Source organism: Psittacula echo (genome assembly GCF_963264785.1).
Source record: "Psittacula echo genome assembly, chromosome: 6".
NCBI classification, from domain to species: domain Eukaryota; kingdom Metazoa; phylum Chordata; class Aves; order Psittaciformes; family Psittacidae; genus Psittacula; species Psittacula echo.
This window is the reverse complement of record NC_137743.1, coordinates 3105546-3130764: the sequence shown is the minus strand read 5'-3', so window position 1 is coordinate 3130764 and position 25219 is coordinate 3105546. Positions and strand designations below refer to the sequence as shown.

Sequence of the window (25219 nt, the reverse complement as noted above, 5' to 3'; positions counted from 1 at the left end):
AAAGGACATGCAAGCAAAGCTTAAATATACGTTAAAAAACCCCAGAACACCCAACACACAAGTCTTCTGATGCTCAAGAGGATGCAGCCCTGGCAATGAGTCTAGGCATATTTTTAGGTAATAGATACAATACGCTATGTGTAATGTATTTAAAACATCTTTTTTCCTCTCTCTCCCTCTCAAAGGGCATATTTCCTGCCTCCTATATACATCTTAAGGAAGCAATAGTTGAAGGCAAAGGGTAAGTTTGATTTGAAGATAATAAGAATCAATTTTCCTCTTTGTATAGGTATAATTTTGGTGTATTATCAGATATTTACACTTGTTCCCAGTCAGTTAAAGAGCTGATGGTGAAATTGAGGGTTTCTTTCTGGCAATGCTTTAATTTGGTAAGTCACCGCAAGTTTGAAGGTGCTGTCATCACCAGTGCTTCTGGCTAGCACTGTCCTTAGCTGCATTGTCATACAGTTGAGCTAAAGCATAACTTTGTCTATATTTATGTAATCATTTTGGAAGAATTAATAATTTCTCTGGAATCTCTTTGGATTAAGAATTCCCTACATTAACTTCCTGCACTCCCTGCCCCCTGCTTTAGTTCTCATTTCAGTTTTCCCAGCTTCTTCCAGCCCTTGAGTCTTATGGCTTCCGCTTGGTATACTTAATATACCAAGAGGCCTTTGATATGAGATACCTTTCCCTTATGCAGCTGAAATTTAAGTAGTTTCTTAATTCTCTTTTCAGTGACTGTTATAGACTGGACTCCTCACTGAAAGCCATTATCCAGGCATTGCTTTCTGACCTACCAAGAAGTTCTATTGAATTGTTCATGTTCTGGTTCTCCTGCTCCTTCTGTGTGTGACACTAAGCAGTTTGGGCTGGGTTTTGTTGCTTAACAGCTGTTAGAGTTTGGATGTTTGTGTATCAAATCGGCTTTGCTGGACAGGGATGTGAAAGTTCCCAATGGTGATGGAAAAGTTTAGTTTAAAAAAGAGGGAAAAAACCTCCAACAAATCCCAAGGAAAATAAAAAGTGGAGTGAAATTAATAAATAATTAGCCAGGAAATGGAGTGAAACAGGATTCAAACATTATATTCCTTTGTGCCTGATTTATTTTTATACACTGTTAAATATGTAAATGATCAAACTACTAATCATGAGATTGCTGCATAATGACATCTTTCTTGCTGATTACAGAACTGCCTTTAAGTACCCTACTTGTGAAATATTAAAAGATCTAGCTGTTGTTTCTTACTTTCATGGCACATCATTTCAAAACAAGTTGCACAAAAAACTCAATGGTGATGACTTCCATGCTTAATTTTTCTTTGCAAGATCAGTATGATGGAAAACAATTGCACATTAGTCTCGGGGCACTGTGGGTTATGTATATCTGGCTTTCAGCTTGGTTGCCTTTGAGGGTGCTGAGGTGCTGGCACAGGGTGCCCAGAGAAGCTGTGGCTGCCCCATCCCTGGCAGTGTTCAAGGCCAGGTTGGACACAGGGGCTTGGAGCAAGCTGCTCCAGTGGAAGGTGTCCCTGCTCGTGGCAGGGGTTGGAGCTGGAGGAGCTTTAAGGTCCCTTCCAACTTAAACCATTCCATGACTATAAGATTCTGTAATTTTAACTTCCGAATTTATAAGCAACGTCATTTTCAACACTGTCATTATTGAATTGTCTTTGGAAATCAAGAGTTCCTTCTTAACAGTGATCCTGGCACTCTGCCGAAAACTGCTACTTAATTCACGCTTCTTTCTCTCCCTCTTAAGGCAACATGAAACAGTGATACCCAACGAGCTCCCCTTGATTCAGGAGGTTACCACAACGCTGCGGGAATGGTCTATAATATGGCGCCAATTATATGTCGTAAGTATCAACATGAAACATTTACAATAGAATATGGTCTATTAGAAGAGTGATGCTGTGGTAGGTACAGTGAGAAGCATGAAGGAGCTATTAATGAAATTCCACTTCTGTTGCTGTTCTAAAGCCTACTTTTATTGCTGGAAAGCTGTTTAGCATCTCCTATGTTAAGGTACAAATCTCAGTAGTGTTTCTTTTGAGTGTTTTCTCAAATACTGTGTGTTTCTTCTGCAGGATCAGTGTTTTTGGAGTGTTGCCTTGATCTAGCAATAATTTGTTGAGCAGTTATAACCCATTTTTCATAGAGTACTATTGCACAAAGGTTGGATTTTTAAGATGTATACATCTTATATCTTTATATCTATATCTTATATCTATATCTTATGTCAGATATCTGGAAAAATCTGACATAGAATTGTATTAGAGAGATGAAAGGCAGTTCTTAAGGTTCTTGGTCTATGATAGGAAAAGATTGAATAGTTGACCTCTAATTTGTGGTCGTAAGCTTATACTTTTGAAAAGGCCTTTTACCTCAGTATTCTTATGTTTGAAGTTGATTGTTCCCAGTTATCCTGATCTTAAGTTACCTACCTGACTATTTTCATATGCTTAAGTTCCAAGCACATAAGAATTACTGTTAGAAATGTATAGCAAAAAGCATTTGCATTGATAGTATCTCAGATGGGATAATAAAGATAGAATAGCCATTAAACTACACACATGAAAGTGCTTGTAAGGTTTAAATAGTGTTCAAATATGTGCTTAAAAGTACAATTCAGATGGAAAACAGCGGCATCCTGTAGGGTGTGAGGTACCATAGCTCAAACTGCTCATGTTCTCATTGTAAAGTCACTGTAACAAGATAATGGGAACATGGAAAATCTTGTATTTGAAGTAAGGTTTAATGTCAAGTCTCTGTATCCTCTAAATATGTTTGAAATCTTCTATTATAAAAGCTCAAGCTGGGTAATGAAGGTACTAACTGGAAATTAAGATGTGTGTATTGACTGAAGTGGCTTTTGATTGTGTCCATGAAAATAAAGATTAAAAATGCTGGGAATGATGTAATACTGCAGTAGATGAAGTAAAGGATAACATATGAGGAGAGGCAGATGAATATATCAGAGAGCTTTAATACTAGAGGGGTTGTGTTGAGGAGCAAGGAAGAAGTCGATGGGCAGAAACACACCAGGAGAAGCAGAATCTAGAGAAGGGACTGGGAATAGCTCTGCCACCCACTCCACTGCTGTGTGCTGCTGAGGACAGTGAGGACTATGTTTTGACCCTGTCTTTTTGTGGGGATTATCCTGAGTATGAAATCTGCTGTTGCTTAATGTTAGAGAAATTCCACTTGCAGAACTGTACAAGGTTTGGTTGTGGTGCACTTACAATAAGGAAGAACAGGAAAGAGACATTGTTGGAAGTTTTCTTCCCAAGACTTCTGTGTGGTTTTGGTAGCAGTAACTGTTAGGAAACTGTAAAATTCCCTTGGCGTGGCAATCAATTGTTCTAACCATTGATGTTTAACATCTCATTTGTCATGCATTTACCTCCATGAAGACACATGAACAGCTAAAAGATACTTCAGCAGTGCTGATAACCTTGAATTCAAGAGCACGCAAGGTGCGAGGCTACCAGTTTCTTCAGTTTGGTAGGGGAAGGGGTTCCAGTACCTGTTACAGCTTTACTCTGAGTAGCTAGATCACTTAATGAGTTTATAGTACATATATCTCAAGGCTATCTGTTAGATTAATTGAACATGGATAGTGGCCAAAAGGAGCATTGGTGCACTGGGATTGCCTTTTCAAGGCAGATTCAGTTTACTGGAGAAAGCTGGTTTCAAACTGGTCAGTTTGCAGACTAAAGAGATAATTTGTCTTGTCTGCATCAGTACCAGAAGTCATGAAATTACCACATTTATTCCTTTATTCTGTTTGTAATTGCGTTTGAATATTGCATAGACAGTGTTTTGCTTTTCAGATGGCAGAGGACGTGGCATGTTCTTTATCTCACTGGTTTACGATTGCCTGCAGCATCGAAAATCATGAAGCTCTTTCCCATTTGGATGTGTCTGTATTTAGCTTCCAGCCATATGTGCCTGTTGTGTCTTTCTCTGCTACATTAAAGAGCTTTTAATAATGGGTATTTTCTCTCTGTGAAGGTTCTCACACTATAATCAAATCAGCTTTTTGATAATCTGAACAGACTGAAGTCTTTAAGTTTCACAGTTAGGTATTTCCCCCTCCCGAGTCTGAGTCGTTACAGTCTTTTTCTGCACCTTCTGCAGTTTTGCGTTGTCTTTTGTGGATAGTGAAGAGTTTCATTTTAACCATTCCAGTTGTTCTCAGTCACATAAGGCCCAGGTATAACCTGAATGAAAGATGGCTATGTATAGCTTGAGTAATTCCTTGATGTAGGGTGTTTAGAAAGATGTATTACTGTTAAAAGTGCATTGAACTAACTGCCTCGATTTGAAGGGTTATGAAGACAGTAAGAGTCTGCTTCTGGGTAAGATCAAAGCATTCAGAGCCTCTGCATTGTCTTTGTCTTGACATCTTTCACAATAAAAACAGGAAGGCTGTTGTTCTGCAACTTCAGTGTTGTGTGGTATCATTTGTTTGAAGCAAAACTGTTGTGTATGTGCACTGTCCACAGTGTTTTGTGGTTAAGGGTTTGATCTTTTGCTTTCAAATGCATGTGTATACGGGCCTGCATGTAGAAAACGCTCTGGAAAAGAGGTTCTTTCCATTGTAAGTCTGGAACTTTATCTTCCTGTGTCCCAGCTTAGCTCAATGCTGCCAAGGAAAGTCTGTGTATGCTGCTGGCATGATTTAATATCCATTGTTCCAGCCTTTATAAACAATTGAGATATTTCACTTCCTAGAAGGTTTAGTGCTTTCCTGGCTATTCCCGTTCCCCCAGCTGCTACCTGTGGGCTCACAGGATGCTGATGCACTTGGCATTACACACTGGGGCATTTGAAAGTGTTGTTCTGAAGATTTAACGAGGGGGAAGGACTCTGTAATCTGTTGCAGATGAAGTATTGCAGAACTTGAGCCTCTTCCTGTTAAAGTGCATCATTTTTAGTGCTGTTCTGCTTAGTATAGAGGGTCATTGGAGAAAGTTACTCTCTGAACCAAGAAAATGATACCTTTTCCTTGAATGCCTGTTCTGAATACAGTATTACTCAGGTTTTAAGGTAAAAAACACAAACATTTACACTTATTTAGATACCTACAGCAGAGTTTAAGAGTGTTCAGTATTCTGTGCTATAGAAAGGCTCCTATTTTAGAGTTGTTTGTGGACTCTTAACCTTCTGAATTTAATATTTTATAGTTGCAATGTATTATATGCATTTAAAAGGTGCTCACTAGACTTCAAAACTAACTTCCACCCATCTTCTTCCTCCAAACAGCAGGATAACAGAGAGATGTTTCGCAGTGTGCGGCACATGATATATGATCTTATTGAGTGGAGATCTCAAATACTCTCTGGGACCCTACCCCAAGACGAGCTCAAGGAACTGAAAAAGAAAGTGACAGCCAAGATTGATTATGGCAACAGGTTTGTGAGCAGTGTTTTCCACGTGTTGATGCTTAAAACCACATCAGGTTGTGTAATATGCATTAGCTGTCAATGGCTTCTTGCAGGATTCTTATCCCTGTATTTATGGAGGTGTAATAGTGCATTAACAGTCCTTTTACAGCAAGACAAAGAATGAAGTTGATATAGCATGTTTTCTACTACACATGTATAGTCGAAATTGTAGTATCTAAAGGGAAATCCATATATAACTCTTTTCCTTCATGACATTATCTCTTTGATACTGGTAAGAAGCTGTAATTTTTAAGGTTAATTGTGAAGTGCAAATATTGCCCTTATTCAAAATACAGTTGAAACTGGCTTCTGCTGCATCAACAGTTGTTGGCTTCTCAACACCACCAGCTGTGTGTGCCCTGAAATCACTTAGCTATAATGTGATGTTGAAGGATTTGGCTCAAAAATACCATTTAAGCTCATTGTTTTATCAAATCTGCCTGTTAATCTTCTGGTTCAAGCTGAATACTACGTAAGTAGAGGAACAAAGTGTCTGTTTAACAGAAGAGAATGGAACCAAGCTGTGTGGTTCGGTTGATACGCCGGAGGGAAGGGATGCCATCCAGAGGGACCTGGACACGCTTGTGAGGTGGGCTGATGCCAACCTGATGAAGTTTAACCATGCCAAGTGCAAGGTCCTACACCTGGGTTGAAGCAATCCCAGGCACAGCTACAGGTTGGGCAGAGAAGAGATTCAGAGCAGCCCTGCAGAGAAGGACTTGGGGGTGTTGGTCGATGAGAAACTGAACATGAGCCGGCTGCAGTGTGCGCTCGCAGCCCAGAAAGCAACCGTATCCTGGGCTGCATCAAGAGGAGCGTGACCAGCAGGTCGAAGGAGGTGATCCTGCCCCTCTGCTCTGCTCTCGGGAGACCTCCCTTGGAGCATTGTGTGCAGTTCTGGTGTCCTCAGCATAAAAAGGACATGGAACTGTTGGAACAAGTCCAGAGGAGGCCACGAGGATGATCAGGGGCTGGAGCACCTCCTGTATGGAGCCAGGCTGAGAAAGTTGGGGCTGTTCAGCCTGGAGAAGAGAAGCTGCGTGGAGACCTCACAGCAGCCTTCCAGCATCTGAAGGGGGCCTACACGGATGCTGGGGATGGACTCTTCATTAGGGACTGTAGTGACAGGACAAGGGGTAACGGGTTCAAACTGAAACAGGGGAAGTTTAGATTGGATCTAAGGAAGAAATTCTTTAGTGTGAGGGTGGTGAGGCACTGGAATGGGTTGCCCAGGGAGGTTGTGAATGCTCCATCCCTGGCGGTGTTCAAGGTCGGGTTGGATGAGGCCTTGGGTGGCATGGTTTAGTGTGGGGTGTCCCTGCCTATGGCAGGGGGGTTGGAACTGGATGATCTTAAGGTCCTTTCCAACCCTAACTATTCTATCATTCTATGAAATTGTGAAGGAAATATTCACCCAAAAAGGCAGCAGTATGGGTTGCATAGTTAGTAGGTCTAGATTTGAGCAAAGCTCTTTTTTAACTAGAAATTTTAGGTCCCAAGTTCTCTATATGCATTTTATGACTTTCCATTATGATTTAAAATGAGATATCCTGTCTCACTGTTCAACCAGAAGCAGTATTTTGAATGCTGAGGGACATGCTTGTATTACTGAGTACCTGGGGACCAAAAAAGCCTTTGGCCAACTAGTTTTTAACCCCCTTGTGATGTAAATAACTCATCAGATTTCAGCTATTGGTGCTTCATTCCTTAAGAAGTGCCAAACTTGCACTATTTCTGTTCATCCACTTTACCAGCAAAAGCTGTGATTAAGACCAGAAATATTAAAATATCATCAGTAACTGCATTCAGTCAGTATTTATCATTTATAATCCAAGATACGGACTCTGGTACCTCAGTAGACAATTAACCAGATGTTGTTAATGATATTAGTTTGGCTACTTGATTTTGCCATCTGCCTAAGGAGTTGGTTGAAGTTACTCTCAACAACCTCCAGATGGTCAGTGTTCAGATACAATGGCACATCTTGTGCTGTACTTTATACCCCTAATGTGCTGATGGACTAAATAAGTGATCAGAACATTCTCAGTGGAGGGAAGTGGATTTTAACTTGTGATTAAATTCGTGTCTGAAAGATACCATGTTTCTAATGTGGTGCTACATTCACTTTGGCTTAAAATAAGCATGTATGATGAAGTTTCCTCTTTATCGGGGACTGTAGCGACAGGACAAGGGGTGATGGGTTCAAACTGAAACAAGGAAAGTTCAGGTTAGATCTAAGGAAGAAGCTCTTTCCTGTGAGGGTGCTGAGGAGGCGCTGGCCCAGGGTGCCCAGAGAAGCTGTGGCTGCCCCATCCCTGGCAGTGTTCAAGGCCAGGTTGGACACAGGCGCTTGGAGCAAGCTGCTCTAGTGGAAGGGGTCCCTGCCCGTGGCAGGGGTTGGAGCTGGATGAGCTTTAAGGTCCCTTCCAACACAAACCAGGCTGGGATTCTGTGATTTCCTTATCCAGACAGAATGAAATCATCATGTGTTTTATAAGTGTTTTCTGATCTAATCATATCCTCACTTTTCCTTGGTTTGTGAAGAACGGATTTATAAATTGGATATTTTGTTTCTATAAATAAAGGCAACAGTTTCAGTGCGTGTTGTCAAAATAACTGAGGAAGTAAAAAGAGTCTGAGGAATTTGTATTTTTAATGTTTTTCTGAAATTGGGTCAGGCAATTTTGTGGTGAAAACATCTTTTCTGTTCAGTTGCAAGAACTCTGTAACTGGGACACCTGGGAAAAAAACCTTAAAAATCTTTCCAAGCATCATTTGCAAGTTAAAAGGATAAAACAAAGAAATTAAATCAAAGCAAAGCAGGGTTTGCTGCTGTTTATTTGACAGACTGTGCAGATGTCTGTGTCCTGTTGGTGTGTGGTAACCTGGGTCATTGGTCTCTCTGAACTTCTGAGCCACTTTTCCTCTGGTCCAGGCTGGTGTCTTCTACAGAAGGATTCTGCTTTTGTACATCCCAGCTGGCAGTCACCATGCTGGTGGTCAATGTGTCTTATCTCCTGCTGTGGCTCCTGTCCGGGATCAGTAGTAGGGAGGAGCAAGATGATTTTGGCTGTTTATCTGGTTGGCTTTGATGATGAAACCATTTTCTCACTAGAAAATTTATCTGGGAGCTTGGAGATTCAGGGATGCTTTAAAGTGTGTTGGGACTCTGCCCAGAGAGGCTGTGGCAAAGCCTTGAACATTGCATCCTGGGCAGTGTTCAAGTGTTCAATGTTCAGGTTGGATGGGTCTTGGAGCAAGCTGCTCTAGTGGAAGGTGTCCCTGCCCATGGCAGGGGATTGGAACTGGATGAGCTTTAGGATCCCTTCCAAACCAGTCTGGGATGAGGTTCAATTGCAGTATGGAACTTCAGAGGTGTTTCTTAACAAGCTGCTGCATGCACTCTGCAACTTGAGTGATGTTCATCGTCCTTCGAATGAATGCAGTGCAATGAATGGAAGGGGTTTGTGTATTGACCTCGCTCAAGGCTTTTTTAACACCTCCAGGCTTCCCTGTTATCAGGGAGGGCAAGGAGTGATCCTCCAACTACACGAAGCATTTCTTCATCTGCCACAGCCCCTGTTCTTCTCAAGTGATTGTAGGTTATGTCCAAAGGGGACTTTCTCTCATGTAAACCACAAACCTCTGTGTGGCTTATCAGACCCTGCAAGTTTGATTTAAGCTCATTGATCAAACGTATGTCAAACCCAAAGTTACAGCAGCCCCATCATGAGAGGAGACTACAGAGTTAGAGGAAGAAAATAGGGACCATGTGTTTGGAACAGAGGTGAGGAGGTGTCCGGCCTGGGGACAATAGGCAGGGAAATGCAGAGCAAGGTAAACCTGATTGTTTTATCCTTGGTTCTGCTGCCAGCACTGTGCTAATGTGGAAAATGTGAAGGGTCTTTCCTAAGGCTGGAGTTGATTATGGCAGAAACCTCCCTCTCTGCAGAAGGTAATCACGGACGTTAACACCCCGCTGGCAGAAATCTGGCTCTGCTTTAAATAAAGGGAAGCAAAGTGTGTTTGCTTGTATCTCATAGGTGTAAACTAAAACATGAATATGCCTGCCTTGGAGGAGAGTGTGGAGCGGGATGAAATGAACTTGCGTGTGGTGTGACTGTAGCTGTTGGGTGTCCAAACTGTGGAATGTATCAAGAAGAGGAGACAAATTCAGTTTTAAGATATGATTTCTCCAGCTCTTATGCTGTTACATTGACATGGATTCCTTCTGTGCTGTGGGGAAAAATGACTTCCAGTCAGGGCTGGTTATCTCTGGGGTTGGTGCCATGTTAAATTGATTTATCATGTATCAAATTACTTTTTGCTGTCATGTTTCATGTGTGCATGACTTTGTTAAACACATGGCAGGGTTAACTAAGGAAATGAGGGGTTTAAGAACTTGTTTGAGCATTGTTCATTTATAAGCATATTTGTCTGTTTAGAATTCTTGATTTAGATCTGGTTGTCAGAGATGAAGATGGCAACATTCTGGACCCAGAGCAGACCAGCACCATTAGCCTGTTCAGAGCACATGAAATTGCTTCCAAGCAAGTTGAAGAGAGGCTACAGGAGGAAAAAGTAAGATATACTGCAGACAGTAGCTTTTCCATTTAAAACATAAAACTGTAAATTGACTGTTGTTTTTAGCATTGGTAATGAAGAATTTGATGTCTTGATGAAGAGTTACCAGGCTTAATCATTTAGTAACAACTTGTATGTCTTGGGCTGTTTAATTATCTTCCTCATCCTTTAAAGAGCGTAGTAGAATTTATGATAAATACCTATATTGCTCAGTTGACTACAACAGTATCTTAATACCAGACACGTGTAGCAGGTTTGTGTGTTAGGTTTTCATAAGAGTTCATTTTAAAGACTCAAGGGGAAGAATACCCTCATGGCTGTATGATTGCTGTGTGCCAATCCAGGAAATCTGTTCGTTGGAATACAAGGGGCAAATTTAAATGACTTGAACCTGCCAGAGGGGAGACTGAGATGAGCTCTCAGGCAGAAGCTCTTCCCTGTGAGGGTGCTGAGGCGCTGGCCCAGGGTGCCCAGAGAAGCTGTGGCTGCCCCATCCCCGGCAGTGTTCAAGGCCAGGTTGGACACAGGGGCTTGGAGCAAGCTGCTCCAGTGGAAGGGGTCCCTGCCCGTGGCAGGGGTTGGAACTGGATGAGCTTTAAGGTCCCTTCCAACACAAACCAGGCTGGGATTATTCTAAAGACATTCTGTGACTTGAATAGTGAACCTCTTTGCGATTCAAATCCTTATTTTTAGAAGGAAGCACACTGCTGTTGTAAGGAGTCCTGCCCGTGTCAGCAGCAGTTAGTGGAGCGTGGTATTCCTGAGGAGATGCTCATGGGTGCATTAGTGCAACGTAATGAGCTACTGCGCTCTTTTGAGTTGTAATGGGCCATACACGTACTTGCAGCTGTTACAAAACTTGGTGTAAAAATGCACCAGTTTAGGTGGGGTTTAAACTGCTGAATCTTTGCATCCAGGTTTGTTTATTCATCCCTGCCTCAGCCAGCTTCTTTCTCCTCCCATGTGCATTCTGCCCCTTCCCTATATAAAATAGCTTGTGAAAAGTTCATGGGAGCTGAAGTCGGAGGGATAGGTAACCTGTGGAATATACCTTGAGATGTATTCGAGGCTCTTTTCATTCCTCTATTTGTTTAGCTCATTTTAATAAGTGAAGACATCCCTCTTCCCTTGCCCTTCTCTCCCTTTCTGCTTATGTTGTGGCACTGCAAAAGAAATCCAGAAAATGCAGTCTGTAAATCCTGATTTAAACAAAGACCACATGAGTAGAATCCAAGAGAAAACCCTCCTTCTGAAGGGTTTTAGGAAAGGCTTATGGATGTGGGATATTTGTTAGGCTGGGTTAAACTCTAAGTTTCTTCTATTCTCTCATTACAGTCCCAGAAACAGAATATCGATATCAACAGACAAGCCAAGTTTGCTGCCACTCCTTCCTTTGCTTTATTTGTGAACTTAAAAAATGTAGTCTGTAAAATAGGAGAAGATGCTGAGGTCCTGATGTCCCTGTATGATCCACTGGAATCAAAATTCATCAGGTTAGTGAACTCCTGAGTGTCTTCCCTAATCTGTGCTTACTCAGTTACAGTAGCGAGGTAGATTTAGGGGATGAAAGGGCTCATGAAAGTCAAATACCTGTGAAAGGCATAGTGCAGGGTCACTTGGGAAGCAGCCGTGCAGCAGCTCTGTCGTGTTCAGCACAGCATCAGGCAAATCCCCTCACCTTGGGTATGTTTCAGAGTCGCGCTGTTCCTCCTCACGCTGTGCCTGTGGTTCCCCATGTGCAGCGCTTAAATGAGACATGAGCACACCTGCAAGGCTGTGTGCCCTTGCTTAGCAGCAGTCTTGGCACTACTCAGAGTTTGATTTCTACATCCCCTGTTTCCTTAAAGGTAATCTTACACTTTGTTGCTTGCTTTTTGTAAGTGATACCCACAAAGGGAAACATCAGCTTTCCACTAAGTAAATACTCATTAGTTTAGGATAAGTAGATTGGGTTTAAAATGGTCTTCTGTAAATTTTGAAGTTGATTACAATGCTTACGTTCAAGAAAGCCATTTAAACAGAGCCCTCAAACTATTGTTCTTTCAGTGAAAACTACTTGGTGCGATGGTCAAGCTGTGGACTCCCTAAAGACATAGACAGATTGCATAACCTGCGAGCAGTGTTCACTGTAAGTGTGTGCTCAGTTCAGCTGGCGGATTGTAAAGCACTGGTTTCATAGCTTGTGAATAGATGAGGAATGTAGTGACCTGTGTGTAAACAGTGTGGAGTTACCTCTGCAGGTCGTGAACATGGGGAAGGCTCACGTGAGGCACTTCTCATATGTGACCATTAAATATTCTGGATGCCTGGTGAAACCCAAAGGTGCTCTTTGAAATCTTAACTTGCTAGAAATGATTTGGCCTCTGAAGCAGTTAATTTACACAAAAGTCAAGGTAAACCATTGAAGTACTGTTACAAGAACTCCTTTACTCTGAGTTTTGCCCTCGTGCTAGAGGGTAGCATGGTGAAGGCAAATTCTGAGCAGCAAACCTTCTGCCTACAAAAATGGAATTTGAAATTAATTATCAAGTAATGTGAAGAAAGTGCTCTTTTTAGGACCTGGGCAGCAAAGACCTGAAAAGAGAGAAGATCAGTTTTGTCTGTCAGATTGTGCGAGTGGGCAGAATGGAGCTGAGGGACAACAACACGAGAAAGCTGACTTCAGGGCTGCGGAGACCTTTTGGAGTTGCAGGTAACTGTGTGTGCTCTGTCTGTATCGTGTTATATTCTTACATAGAAAACTAGGTGTTAAACTCTTGTGGGGTCGTATAAACCCAGAATTGTTCCAAATTTAATCAAACTGATGGCTGTATTGTAGAGTTTCGGGTAGCCTCTAGGACCTGTGTTAGCTAGAGATGCCAAAGTTACTTGCAATTTGATGTTACTCCAGAGGAAACCTCTGAAATTGCACAGTTAATAAGTCCATCCCTCTTCTGACTCCCCACTGCTTCCAGTCCCGCAGGGTATTCCCTCAGCACCCCTCTTGCCACGTGGATAACTTCATTCAGTACACTTTGGTTTTGTTTTCAGTGATGGATGTTACTGACATCATTAACGGGAAGGTTGACGATGAGGACAAACAGCACTTCATACCATTCCAACCGTAAGTAGGGAATAGGTTAAAGACAAAGGAGAAGTGAAAGAATTAAGATTTTAACTTAAAATGTGATGGTTTTAAAGCAAAACTTTTGATTGGAACAAGTGTTCTGTAGATATTCTGAGGGTAATTTATTTCGGTGTCATGTTTTATCTTGAGTAGTCCTTACTAATCTTTCTTCCTATTAGTTATACTAGTGATAGCCCTAAAAACTGTTCTTTTTCTAAGTCTTGACTTTAAAGCATGCATTCCCAGTTTTGCAGTCTCGATTTCTTTTTGTTTAAAGATGTCAGGATGATAATGCCTAAGAGGTGAAATGCTTAGAACAAGTACGTTGCTGGTTTAGATCTGCCGGAGGTTGATAAAGACCAGCAGCGTTACCAACATCTACTGCAGCCATGAGAGTCTCACTTCTGTGAGAGCAGTAAATCGGTAATGTTGATCTTTCTCTTGATAGCACATAAAACTTCATAGTAAGGGCAACTCCATAACTGGAGTACAAAGAAAAGCTGAGAATTTGAAGGGTGGTTTGATATATCTCCTGCATGATCTTCTCATAGAATCATGGAATGGGTTGGGTTGGAAGGGAGCTTAAAGCTCATCCAGTTCCAACCCCTGCCACGGGCAGGGACACCTTCCACTAGAGCAGCTTGCTCCAAGCCCCTGTGTCCAACCTGGCCTTGAACACTGCCAGGGATGGGGCAGCTACAGCTTCTCCGGGTAACTTCATCATGTGAGACTTTTACCTTAGGTATTTTGGTTGAACGGTAAGGGAGAGGATGGATCTGCTGCACGTACCTGTTACAGCTGGTTCATAGAACCAAGCAGACCAGTTTACTATGTGGACCTTGTCTTAATTCTAGTCATCTAAAACCACAACCCTTCCCACAGAACCTTAGAGATCCACATCCTCTAAGGTTGCTGACATGGAGTCTGATGCTATTGTACAGTAATTGAATTGGCTGATAGCAAATATGGAGTTGGTCTCATTTAAAGTACTGACAAGTTTGACCTGGAGAAGAGAAGGCTCCTGAAGGGGAGACTTTAGAGCAGCTCCAGTGCCTAAAGGGGCTGCAGGAAACCTGGAGAGGGGCTTGGGACAAGGGCCTGTAGGGACAGGCCAAGGGGAATGGCTTGAACCTGCCAGAACAGGGGAGACTGAGATGAGCTCTTAGGCAGAAGCTCTTCCCTGTGAGGGTGCTGAGGCGCTGGCACAGGGTGCCCAGAGAAGCGTATTAGCAAAAGAGCATATGTGGCAAATACTCTGCCCCATCCATATTCATAGTTTCTTTTTTTCATTCCATGAAATAGGGAAAGGTAGAAGAGAGAAGTCAAATAAATGTGCATAAAATACGAATACTTAGTTTTCCCTTCATGTGAAATATTAGACTGCCATCTGTTCCAAAAGGCAAAACTTAGTTATGCGAGCTAAATTCCTTGATACATGTACTAACTGGTTTTCAGAGGGGGTTTAATAATATTAAAAAGGAAAAAGCTTGAAATAATGTAATCTGAAATTCACTTTACTTTGGAAAATAGGCTTAATTCAGGAAGCCCTTGTGATTTGAGGATGTAGGATGTTGAGAGGCTTGCTGGGAGCTCTGCCTCCTGTCTGAAAGGGTTTTGTTTGTATGCGGCAGTGGTGTGCAGGGTGCTGATGTGGAGAGCTCAAGTACCATTCCCTTTTGAAGGAAACCAGGAGGTTTTTAGGGAGGAGTGCATTCATGATATATTTATTGTGTGCTAAACAGTCACAGGCTTAGCTTTCAGTGAGTGTGGAAGTGTGCAATGAAAATGATGAACCTCTGTGTATGGAAGTGGACGCTAATGGAACATGTAGTTTTCTGCTCCATTAACACCAATTTATTTTTGCTCTGTGTAGCTATAAATCAGATTTTGAAATGATGTTCAGTGTCTCTTTTTTTATACTAAATTAAAATATTCTGCTGAAAGTATATTCCAAAGAATATGAATAATGCGAAAACACGAATCCTGGTGCCATTATTTGCAATGTAGGCTGAGGCTGTGTATATGAGCCACATTTTTCTCCTCGTTCCATGCTTTACTTCTGTGGTACCACACACAACTCTGTTTTCATATCTTTGTTTGTATTCATTCACTAGCCACCACCACAATGGCTGTCAAAAGCACTTGGCAAGATTACTTCAATGCCACTTCACGCTGCTGTTTTATCTAGAGAGTTTCCATCTTTTCATTCATCAAGTTTAACAACGTTTGGATTATCTGCTTTCCTTCTCCTGTGCCCTTTCTGTGGGATTTAGGGTAGCTTTTCCTGCGGGTGGTGTGTGCTGCTGCTTAACCTTACAGAAAGACAGAAGTGACCCTGGAGAGGTTGCAGGGCCAGTCTGCTCTGTGTGTATATATATATATATCTTAAAGAGAAAACTGCCTGTATAGGTTTTCACTGCTTACCAGGGGATTCTCCAGTGGGCGCCATCTATCCTCTCCTCCCCAAGCATCCCTGGGGCCTGTGCATGCATCTCCCTGAAGGGAGAAGTAGCAACGCAGGTGTGCTGTACTTCTCTTCTGATTAATGCTCTTCCTCTGTCTTTCTTGTTACCTTTCCTGTCCTTTGTCTTGCGTTGACTAATAAATACTCTTTGTCACAACTATGATACGATCTTTTGTGTTCCCTTGTTACTGTGACTTCTGGTTTTCTGTGACCCTTTGTTTCCTGGTGTTGGTCGTCATGTGCATCCTCCAGGCTAGCGTTGGATGACGCCATTCGACACAAGCAGCTGAACATATCATCCCGTTTTTCACCCAGGGTGGCAGGGGAGAATGATTTCCTTCAGACTGTTATAAACAAAGTGATTGCTGCTAAAGAAGTTAACCACAAGGGTCAGGGTATGTACTGTTATGTTTCCTATGCAACTGGTCTAAAACACATGCACGTGTAACATGTGATGGGTTTAATTATGGAATCAAGGGTGCATAAAATCACCTTGCTCACTGCGGTTTGGTAACAGAATATGTGATTGCATGGGTTGTTTCCCCTGTTCCCCGTCCTTCAGGGTTCATTTTGCCCTGCACCTTTTCCTCCTGCCCTATGATAACTCCACAGGTTTTCCATCCTTTCTCTGTGTTGTCCATTGCTTGGACATCTTTGTATTTCGGTCCTGGAAACAGTGACTTAAGGAATTGGCTCTTGAGCTGTAGAGTTTGGCCTCCTAATGCTTAAGGAAGGGATGTTCTCTTCCCTTTGCCTGATGTTTCCACTTTGCAGCTGCACTTGCAGCATTTGGCTCCCTGAGAAGAAGACCAGGGCATTGTACCCACCAGCACCGCACTGCCCAAGCTTGGAGGTGGTAAGGATGAAGGCAGAGCAAGGGAACCTCACTGGTGCCTTGAATTATGAGCTGCTCATGTCACTGCTTGTAATTCAGTGTATGCTCTGCTGATGTGGAACGTTGTTATCTCTTTGGTCATGTATCTGCCAATTATAAAGTGAATTGTGGGAGGTCTCAATTCTTAGTGTACTGCCTTCAGTATTTTCTTAGGATTAATACAGCATCGTGCAAGCCAATGTGGAATTGCCACCAAACACTCTTATGTGAATATCTGTATCACTTCTAGGGGTATCTGAGCAATAGACTTAATGAAAATGTTCCAAATTTCCCCTATTTTTACTAATTAATAGCAAATAAAAATCTAAATAAGCTCATTTTTATCTTATCCATTAACTAAAGAGAAAAACTTGATCTGCTTGCTTCCCCCCCTCCTCCATTTTTATATCTGAGGCCAGTGTGTATCAGAAAGGAGGAAACATTTCAGTTTCTTTGATTCATTTCAGAGCCTTTTCCTAAGAAACAGAGGAACAGTAACAGTTGTTGCTAGGGCTGTCAGTGTAGGTACAGTTACTGTTTAATGGAATAGCAGCTGGTAGAGCCACCTCTGGAACAGGTTGACATATAGTCTTTATAATAGATCTTAATAGAAAAGAAAGGTAGCTGCTAAATGTATACCAAATGAATGTATAGTTCATAGTGTGTGCAACAGGATAACCCATAACTTGTGTTACAAGTGAATATTTTGGGGGTTATTTTTCATAGATTTTAATTTTAGGACATTCTTCTGCAAATGTCTGCTGTATTTATTTCATACGCAAACCTGATTTCCAATCACTTTGCCAAGTGTAAGGTGACTTTGGGGTTGGGTTTTGTTTTTCACTTGGGTATCCTTCTTTTTCCTACAAGCACACCCCATGTTAGTTGGGAAGCAGCAGCTTTTTAGTGACTGCTTCTGCTACTGAAGAGAAAAAGACCAACTGTGTAAAGCTGATGCTGTAGATTTCTTTATGCTCAGCGCAGTAAAAACAACCTCCTGGGGGTGGTGAATCAATTCAGGGTATGTATCTGCTGCTGGTGCTGTCTTTGGCATCTCAATATTGTTTGGTTGTAATACTGATGTTTTTCCATTCAAATGAGTGTTGCCACTTCTCTCTCTTCCCATGGAAGATAAACACTTTGTTAGAGCACGTGAGAGTTCCAAGGATAGATACAAGCTTGAGGCAGTGCTGCTAATGGCTTAATAACTGTGTTTCCACAAGACTTCCATGCGGAAGACTGCAGTGATGAGAGAAGTCTGGTGCTGGGAGGAGGAGGGATTCTCCCTGGGCCACTCCAGCTTCATGCCAAGGGCTTGATGCCTTACTTGTATTTTCCAGCCCAGACTTTGGTATGTCCAGCTGAAAACCAAGAGTTTCCTCTTTCTTGCCTGTTGCTAACTGGGTTTTCTCCTGGATGGAGACCTCTTGTATTGAAAGTTTAAGACTACAAAGAAACATTTTGGCTTTAGTAGGCCCCTGAAAGGGAAGTTACCTGTATCTGGTATTGAACACCTGCCTAACTTCTGCCTACCAAGACACCTCCTAGCTGGTACTGCTGCCAGGTGCACAATCCAAGGCCTGAATCCTTATCTTGCACAGATTTCCCAAGTTTTTTTGTTATCCAGTGAGCTTCCAGGTGCGGATTTGACACAGTTTTCCATAAACTCTGCTATAATCAGACATACTGATGTGTGCTGTACTTATGGTTCTGCTTGAAGCCGTGGGGTTTTGAGTGGTTTGAAGTACTTTGTGTTTGTTGTAAATGAAGAGCAGTTACTGTAATGTGTGTTCTTAGATTCTAGACTGTGTAAAAAGCAATCTCTAGCAACAGGGAATACTTCAATAATTGTGGTTTTTACACAACAGGTTTGTGGGTGACTTTGAAGCTTCTTCCAGGAGATATTCACCAAATTAGGAAGGAGTTCCCACACTTAGTGGATAGGTCCACAGCCGTGGCCCGGAAAATGGGGTTTCCTGAGATTATTATGCCTGGTAAGCCCTTGTATGAACTAATGCTGTTTTGTTACAGTTGAACCTTCTTTGGATCTCCGGATGCGTGGAAGCTCTGGGGAAGAGGGGCAGGCAGGTTAATTTGAGGAATGGTATATATTATGAGTAATGGATCTTCAAAGGATTTGTCTCATTTAAAATGAACATAAAACACTTGGGTAGTATCTGCCATATCTGTTGCATTGATAAATAAAACTTAAGAACCCCCCAAAAAGTCGGGATATCACAGTGACAGTGGAAATTCTCCTCTTTTTCCAGTGAAAAATGTATATGAGGAACACACTTTATCTTATCTTCCTAGCAAAGGCATATATAAAACTTACATCTCTTGTGGTAAAACTAAACCAGAAGGATTTTTTTGGGTGAATGGGCTTGATTTAGAGATATGTGGGTCTCTTAGGGTTTGTACTAGATTTGGATAATGTATTTGAAAGAAAGCCATATTGTCTTTGTAATACATATGTCCCATGGATGTTCAGTTCTGGTGTTTATGAAAACAAAGCCAAACTCAAACCATGGTGCTTCTCAAAAGCTGCCAAAAGCAACAGACTACAGAAGAAAACCTGCACTCTCTTTTTTGGCTTGATGGGCTTTGGGGGATCCATTAGGTATTGCCAAACCCCATCCGTTTTCCAGCTCTCCCTGTGGCTGCTGACTGTGCATTTGTCAGATGTTTTACTGCATATCCAGGGTGGATGGGGCTTGGAGCAGCCTGGTCCTACCCCATGGCAGGGGGCTGGAACTCAATGAGCTTTCAGGTCCCTTCCAATCCAAACCATTCCATGGTTCCATGACATGATTCTATGTTTTAAGTGCTTCAGTGCACTTGTTCTGCTGCTATGTTGGCACATAAACCATCTGCCTATGAAATTGTGAGGAATTCCCCATTTCTCCATTTAATTTTCAATATTGGGGTGTAGTTGAAGGGTATTTCAGGACCTAAAGTTAAATACAACCTTCCTCTGCAACCCCTGAGGCAGCAAATCATCAAACCACTTCCTAATGTAACAAGTTACAGACCTCTGTAGGCTGCTAAATACTTTAAAATTTCAAAATATCTGTGTGTGGAATAAATTAATGCTGTGTTGGAAGTCATCCTTTGAAATCAGTAATGCAAGAGGTTGTATTACAGTGGAACTGAGGTGTTTTTTGAGTGATGTGCTACATGGTCTTCATGATGATGTAGGATTCTTTGGGTCCAGAGAGAGTGTGTGATTTGTTTGTTAGATTCACCTTGCTGCATTAGGGGTTCATGGTTCAGACTTCAGAAGTCTTAGCCCAGTTTTAGCTGAACATCTCTTTCCAGTACAAGTAGTTTTGAATGTCCAATGGTCCATGTACCGTGGCTTTCTGTTTTGCCGTGTATGGGTGTAATTGCTGTTATTAAAATGTGTTGGTCATAGTATCTACGTATCATTGGTTTCACAAACCATTATGTATACTGTGAAGATTGCTTAGAGCTTTGCTTTTCCTTTCAGGTGATGTTCGTAATGACATCTACGTAACGTTGGTGCAGGGAGATTTTGACAAAGGCAGTAAAACCACGGCAAAGAATGTGGAAGTTACAGTGTCTGTGTATGATGAAGATGGCAAAAGATTAGAGGTATTTAAGTACTGAATGCCTGGCTTGGTTTGGTTTTGATTCGTGTCTGTTTAAGCCTTTTCAACATCTTTATATATATCAACTGAAATCCCTATTTTTATTTACAACAAAATTGTTTCCTTTATCATGACTGAATACAACTTGTCATGTATCCGCAATGCACTTTGATACTAATTTAATCAGGAGCTCTAAACATGAACTACTCTGTCTTATTTTGACCTATTTCATAGATGTTTTCATTCATTTGGATGAAAAAGTGGAGTTTGAGATAGACATTAACATTTTCTCTTCTCTGTTTTCAAGAGCGTTATTTTTCCTGGTGCTGGTGATGAAGCCATCTCAGAGTACAAGTCAGTAATATATTACCAAGTCAAGCAGCCTCGCTGGTTTGAGACTGTGAAGGTATAGAAACCATTACAGTAACTGCCTCTGTGTGGGTTAATGTGCAATTAATGTAGGTTTCAGTGGAAAGCCTGGAGAAATAAGACTAGGGAAGTTCAGTGCTTGTGTTTAGCAGGACAAAAGGCAAAGCTAAGGAAAGCTTTCAGAAACTCCCGGAAAACAGCTTTGGTTTTAATTGCATATTGAATTTTATTTCATTCTTTTGGTCAGGACAACTGTTATGGGGGCATCCCTAACTCCAACATCTGCTTAGGAATGGTTTACTCTGTTTCCCTGGAGCTGACCTGGAAAGGCAGGGTATTGAGGTTAAAACATCATTGCCATAATGAGCTCATCAGTGTTCTGGGATCTGGGCTTTAAGCTTGCTGGATTTGCTTGGGTAATAACATTTTCACTTGAATGCAATGTTTTAATATTACAGAGGAGGCTGATGTTGGTTTTATGAAACATATTCTGTCTAGATGTAGTCAGTGGGAGCAGGATGTGTACTGGGAAAGGGGCTTACAGCCACTCCTCACACCATTGTGTTAACCCTCCTGGAGTACTGCATCCAGCTTTGTGGCCCCTGACATAAGAAGGACATGGAGCTGTTGGAACGAGTCCAGAGGAGGCCATGGACTTGGAGCCCCTCTGCTCTGGAGCCGGGCTGAGAGAGCTGGGCTGAAGAGAAGGCTCCTGAAGGCGAGACCAGTGCCTAAAGGGCCTGCAGGAAACCTGGAGAGGGGCTTTGGACAAGGGCCTGTAGGGACAGGCCAAGGGGAATGGCTTGAACCTGCCAGAGGGGAGACTGAGATGAGCTCTTAGGCAGAAGCTCTTCCCTGTGAGGGTGCTGAGGCGCTGACACAGGGTGCCCAGAGAAGCTGCAACTGTCCCATGCTTGGCCATGTTCAAAGCCAGGTTGAATGGGGCTTCTTTCCTCCTCTCTTTCTGGGTGCAAGGATTGCTGATTTTGCTAGGGAGTGACCTTTCAGGGTCCTCTATGGCAAAATGAGGTTGGCACCTACCGTTAATCTTCCTGAGAGCTCCAAGCATATTATTGAAAGATGTCCACATGAGATTTGGTAGTGGTCGATGATGTTTGAACACACTGTACTGACTGCTTCTTTCTTCACCCTCTTCCCCAATGTGTGAAGGTTGCGATCCCCATTGAAGACGTGAACCGTAGTCATTTGAGGTTCACTTTCCGTCATAGATCATCACAGGACTGTGAGTAATTCAGCCTTTTCATTATGGTTCTTGTCAATATCTGGTGCCAAAATCTGCTGATACAGGCATGATGTTCTTAATCTGTATTTAACTGTTGTAATTGCTTTTAGTGCAGGGTAAATTTTTTGCCTGCTTTTTTTGTTTGCATCTCAGCTTCTTTTTCCCTTTACATCTTCCTCACTCTTACCTATCAACATCGAGTTTTCCCTTTCCTGCCCATTCATTTCTCCAACTCGGATAGAAGGGATAATTATTCAAGCTTTAAGTTAGCAACTCAGGTTTGTGGTGTTGTGTATCTTAGAGGTAAGTGGTTAGGGAGTAGTAAAGGTATTTAACAACCCCACATGTGAAATAGGAACATAGAAAAGGGCTTACAGTAGGCTTAGCATCAGTAGTTGAAGATTTAGCTCTTAAGAAATTGGTTTCTGCTTCTGGTTCTCAGACTGACTTGTGGTTTCTTTGAAGTAATTTTTGGTCTAAAAGATATTTGAGAGCTTGTGGGTTTCCTCAGCTGTCCTGTGACATTGCTGGCTGCTGAAATGCTTTGAGCTGTTGAGGATCAGATGGAGGCAACCCGACATCTTCCAGTTGTTAACAGTTGTTTTGTAGTAAAGTCTGAGATTTGCTGTGTTTGTGATAATATTCATTCCATACAGTGATTACACGGACTGGCTCTTTTGACAGCAAAGCCTTTCTAAATCTGCAAAGAAACTTTTTGCTGTAGGATAAATGTGTAGACAAAAGCATTAATCAGGTAGTATCCACTGGATGCATTTTAGGACATATAATGCTTGCGTACGTGTGTCTGTGCAATATGTAGTACATTACCCTGTAGTGCTTATTTAATTGAAGCTGTATGTTTTGCAAACTGATCATCAATAAAATATTTCCTTAGTTTAGAGAATGATACTTGCTAATGAAAACTGTGCCAAAAATCAGTGTCAGGAGTGTCAAAACTATGATTGTGTGCTACACAGTCAAATACCTTTACGCTAACTCAAAGGTTTAGTTGGCCATGGTTTAAGTTCCTTAGAGCTGCAGGACTTTCTCACAGACTTCTTGGGCTATCTCAGGTTCATTTCACTTTCCTTCTGGTTTTAAGTCTTAACTTTGTGATTTCTACTTGCCTTGTTACTTTGGTTTAACTTTTGATAATAGATTTTGAGCACTGAGAGAAAACTGAATGTCTTTTCTAGTTCATGTTGCTCTGGAGTGAGTCAGCTTTCAGAAACTGAAACACTTCATTTGTGCTTATGGATCTAGTTTGTTTTGGTCATTGTGTTCCTCCTCTAAATGATAGGGCCCGGATGAGATCCTCAGTGCTGATGTTTAAATCACTATGCTATGTACCAAGCCCTGCCATTCTTATAAGAACCTGAACATTATAAATGCATCACATTTGTTTTGTTTTTGAAAAGTTGCCTTAATCCATCTTTCTAAAAGAAGAGCCACAATATAGAAATACTGAACATCTAGTTTTGGTGCTGTGGTCACGTTCTTCCACATTTTTGCATTTCTTGCTTCTTTCTTGCATTTAGAAGGTTCTCCTGATTTCTTGTACGCTTTCTCCATCTGAGAATCTTTACTACAGCCTTTGATTTGAAGCCTGTCCGTGGTTTTGAGGTTCAGGTGGACTGTTTGTTGTTATCAAATACTTAATTCTGTGTGGTGGTGTTTTGCTTTTTATTCTCACAGCCAAAGATAAGTCTGAGAAGATCTTTGCCCTGGCATTTGTGAAGCTCATGAGATATGATGGAACAACTTTGAGAGATGGAGAACATGACCTTATAGTTTACAAGGTAGAATTCTGTGGTACTTTAGGCTTTCCTTAGTGTAGGTAGCAGAGTTGCCTGACTTTTAGTGAATTACTGTTAGAATTACACAGAAAAATGTGTTCTAGACTATTGTGTTAAATCAAGCTACTAAACATGTACTGTGCCATTTGAATACTTGGCAGATTGATTGTTAAACCTGGAATGTGTTTTGCTGGGGATGTTTTAATTTCAAAGGCATTTGTTGCTGAATTTTATGTGGGTTTTTGTAGCTGGGAAAAGTTACTTCTGTAGCCCTTTACATATCACATCTTGGCTCTAACCTGTTGACAGGTTTAGTGCTAAATTACTGTTGTTGAAGATTCATTGGATAGCTCCAATTCTGGAGCAAACCTAAGAAAAAACAATGCAAATAATAAGATTTTATTATTACCTAGGTTTTTTTCCTAGATATTTTCAAGTTGTTTCCTGCTGTGTTTAAAACACCCCTGTAGGCAGAAGCAAAGAAGCTGGAGGATGCCTCGACGTATTTAAGTCTGCCATCCACCAAGATAGAACTGGAGGAAAAGGGACACTCTGCAACAGGGAAGAGCATGCAGAACCTGGGGAGCTGCACCATCAGCAAAGACTCTTTCCAGATTTCTACTCTAGTTTGTTCAACAAAACTCACCCAGAATGGTAAGTTCATAGAACTGCTGGAGCTTCTGCTCTGTGTACTTGGAGTGGGGTTGTATGTGCTGACTTTACTGCCTTCTCCATCCCCCTTCCTCTGTGGATGCATGGCGGGTTGTTTACCGTGCAGTCTTGGATTAAATTGTCTGGATGCAGCAGCAAAAGCATCTACTGAGTTTGTGTACTCTCCAGCCTTTTCCCATGGGCCTTGTTTTGCTTTAGAGCAGCACATGTCTCTAAGAAAACAGGAGAATCCCAAGTGCAATAGAAACAGGAATATTGTTTGCCATATTATTGAGACTTTTACACTGAAAGTACACTGAAAACAAGCTCTGTGGCATTTTACCTCTCTGTGGGTATGAATAATAGCACTAAGGAAGCTGGTTTGCTTTTAGGAGTAGGTTATATGGCTTTGCTCCCAAACAAGCTGTTTGATGTTATTTCCAAGGTGTAATATCCGTATCTTATGCTTGAAGAAAGCTCTTCTGTTTTCTTGTGTTGGGCAGAGGGATGTGAGCATGAGCGTGTTGCATGGAGGTCGCTCAAGATGTGTTCACACACCTTGACATGAACAGGAATGGAGTTGTCATATTTTGTTCCTATTAGAACTTGCTTTATATCCGTTTTCCATGTGTATTTGTCAGCTGGCTGAGTGCATCCAAGGGCTGTGGAGAGCAGAGCAGCCACCAAAGCAAATATTTCACATTTCCAGACGGTGCCCTGTCTGTAATTCCTGCGCTTCGTTGCCATGGAGCGGTCCCTTGTTCTCTTGGCTACACCAGCAGCAGGCTGAGGAGTGTGGGTGGGTCACTGGGATGTGAGTCACGGCAGGGGAAGGGAGAGCTCAGGTCAGGTCTGCTGGGAGTCAAAGTTGTGTATGAGGAGGGCTTGGGATGCAGGCAGGGTGGGAATAGTGATTGCATTGTCACGGTAATGACTTCTCCTCTGTCCGGGGGGAAAGTTATTGCTGTGGTACAACTTCATAGTCAACTCCTAATTTCATTGCAGTGTTTTTCAGCAGCATCTCTCTCTTACAGCACATCTGAGGTGTTTCATATTCAGAGCACA

At 41.9% G+C, this 25219-nt stretch overlaps 1 protein-coding gene across 10 annotated transcripts in view; it reads left to right on the top strand.

Annotated features, from left to right (window-relative positions):
- DOCK1 (dedicator of cytokinesis 1) overlaps window positions 1-25219 on the top strand; it is a gene marked incomplete at its 5' end in the record, with an annotated part of 322176 nt that overhangs the window by 33759 nt on the left and 263198 nt on the right. For 4 of the 10 annotated variants that reach the window (XM_080621560.1, XM_080621561.1, XM_080621563.1 and 1 more), the window contains 15 exons: window positions 186-241; window positions 1766-1862; window positions 5275-5423; window positions 9902-10037; window positions 11376-11533; window positions 12087-12168; window positions 12597-12732; window positions 13071-13143; window positions 15926-16005; window positions 18353-18478; window positions 19975-20099; window positions 20403-20501; window positions 21635-21707; window positions 23403-23506; window positions 23974-24157. In XM_080621560.1, the coding sequence (XP_080477686.1) occupies window positions 186-241; window positions 1766-1862; window positions 5275-5423; window positions 9902-10037; window positions 11376-11533; window positions 12087-12168; window positions 12597-12732; window positions 13071-13143; window positions 15926-16005; window positions 18353-18478; window positions 19975-20099; window positions 20403-20501; window positions 21635-21707; window positions 23403-23506; window positions 23974-24157 (1678 nt within the window). Of the gene's footprint in view, window positions 1-185; window positions 242-1765; window positions 1863-5274; window positions 5424-9901; window positions 10038-11375; window positions 11534-12086; window positions 12169-12596; window positions 12733-13070; window positions 13144-15862; window positions 16006-18352; window positions 18479-19974; window positions 20100-20402; window positions 20502-21634; window positions 21708-23402; window positions 23507-23973; window positions 24158-25219 lie in introns of all 10 variants that reach the window. The other 6 variants (XM_080621564.1, XM_080621557.1, XM_080621558.1 and 3 more) reach the window with 5 other exon arrangements.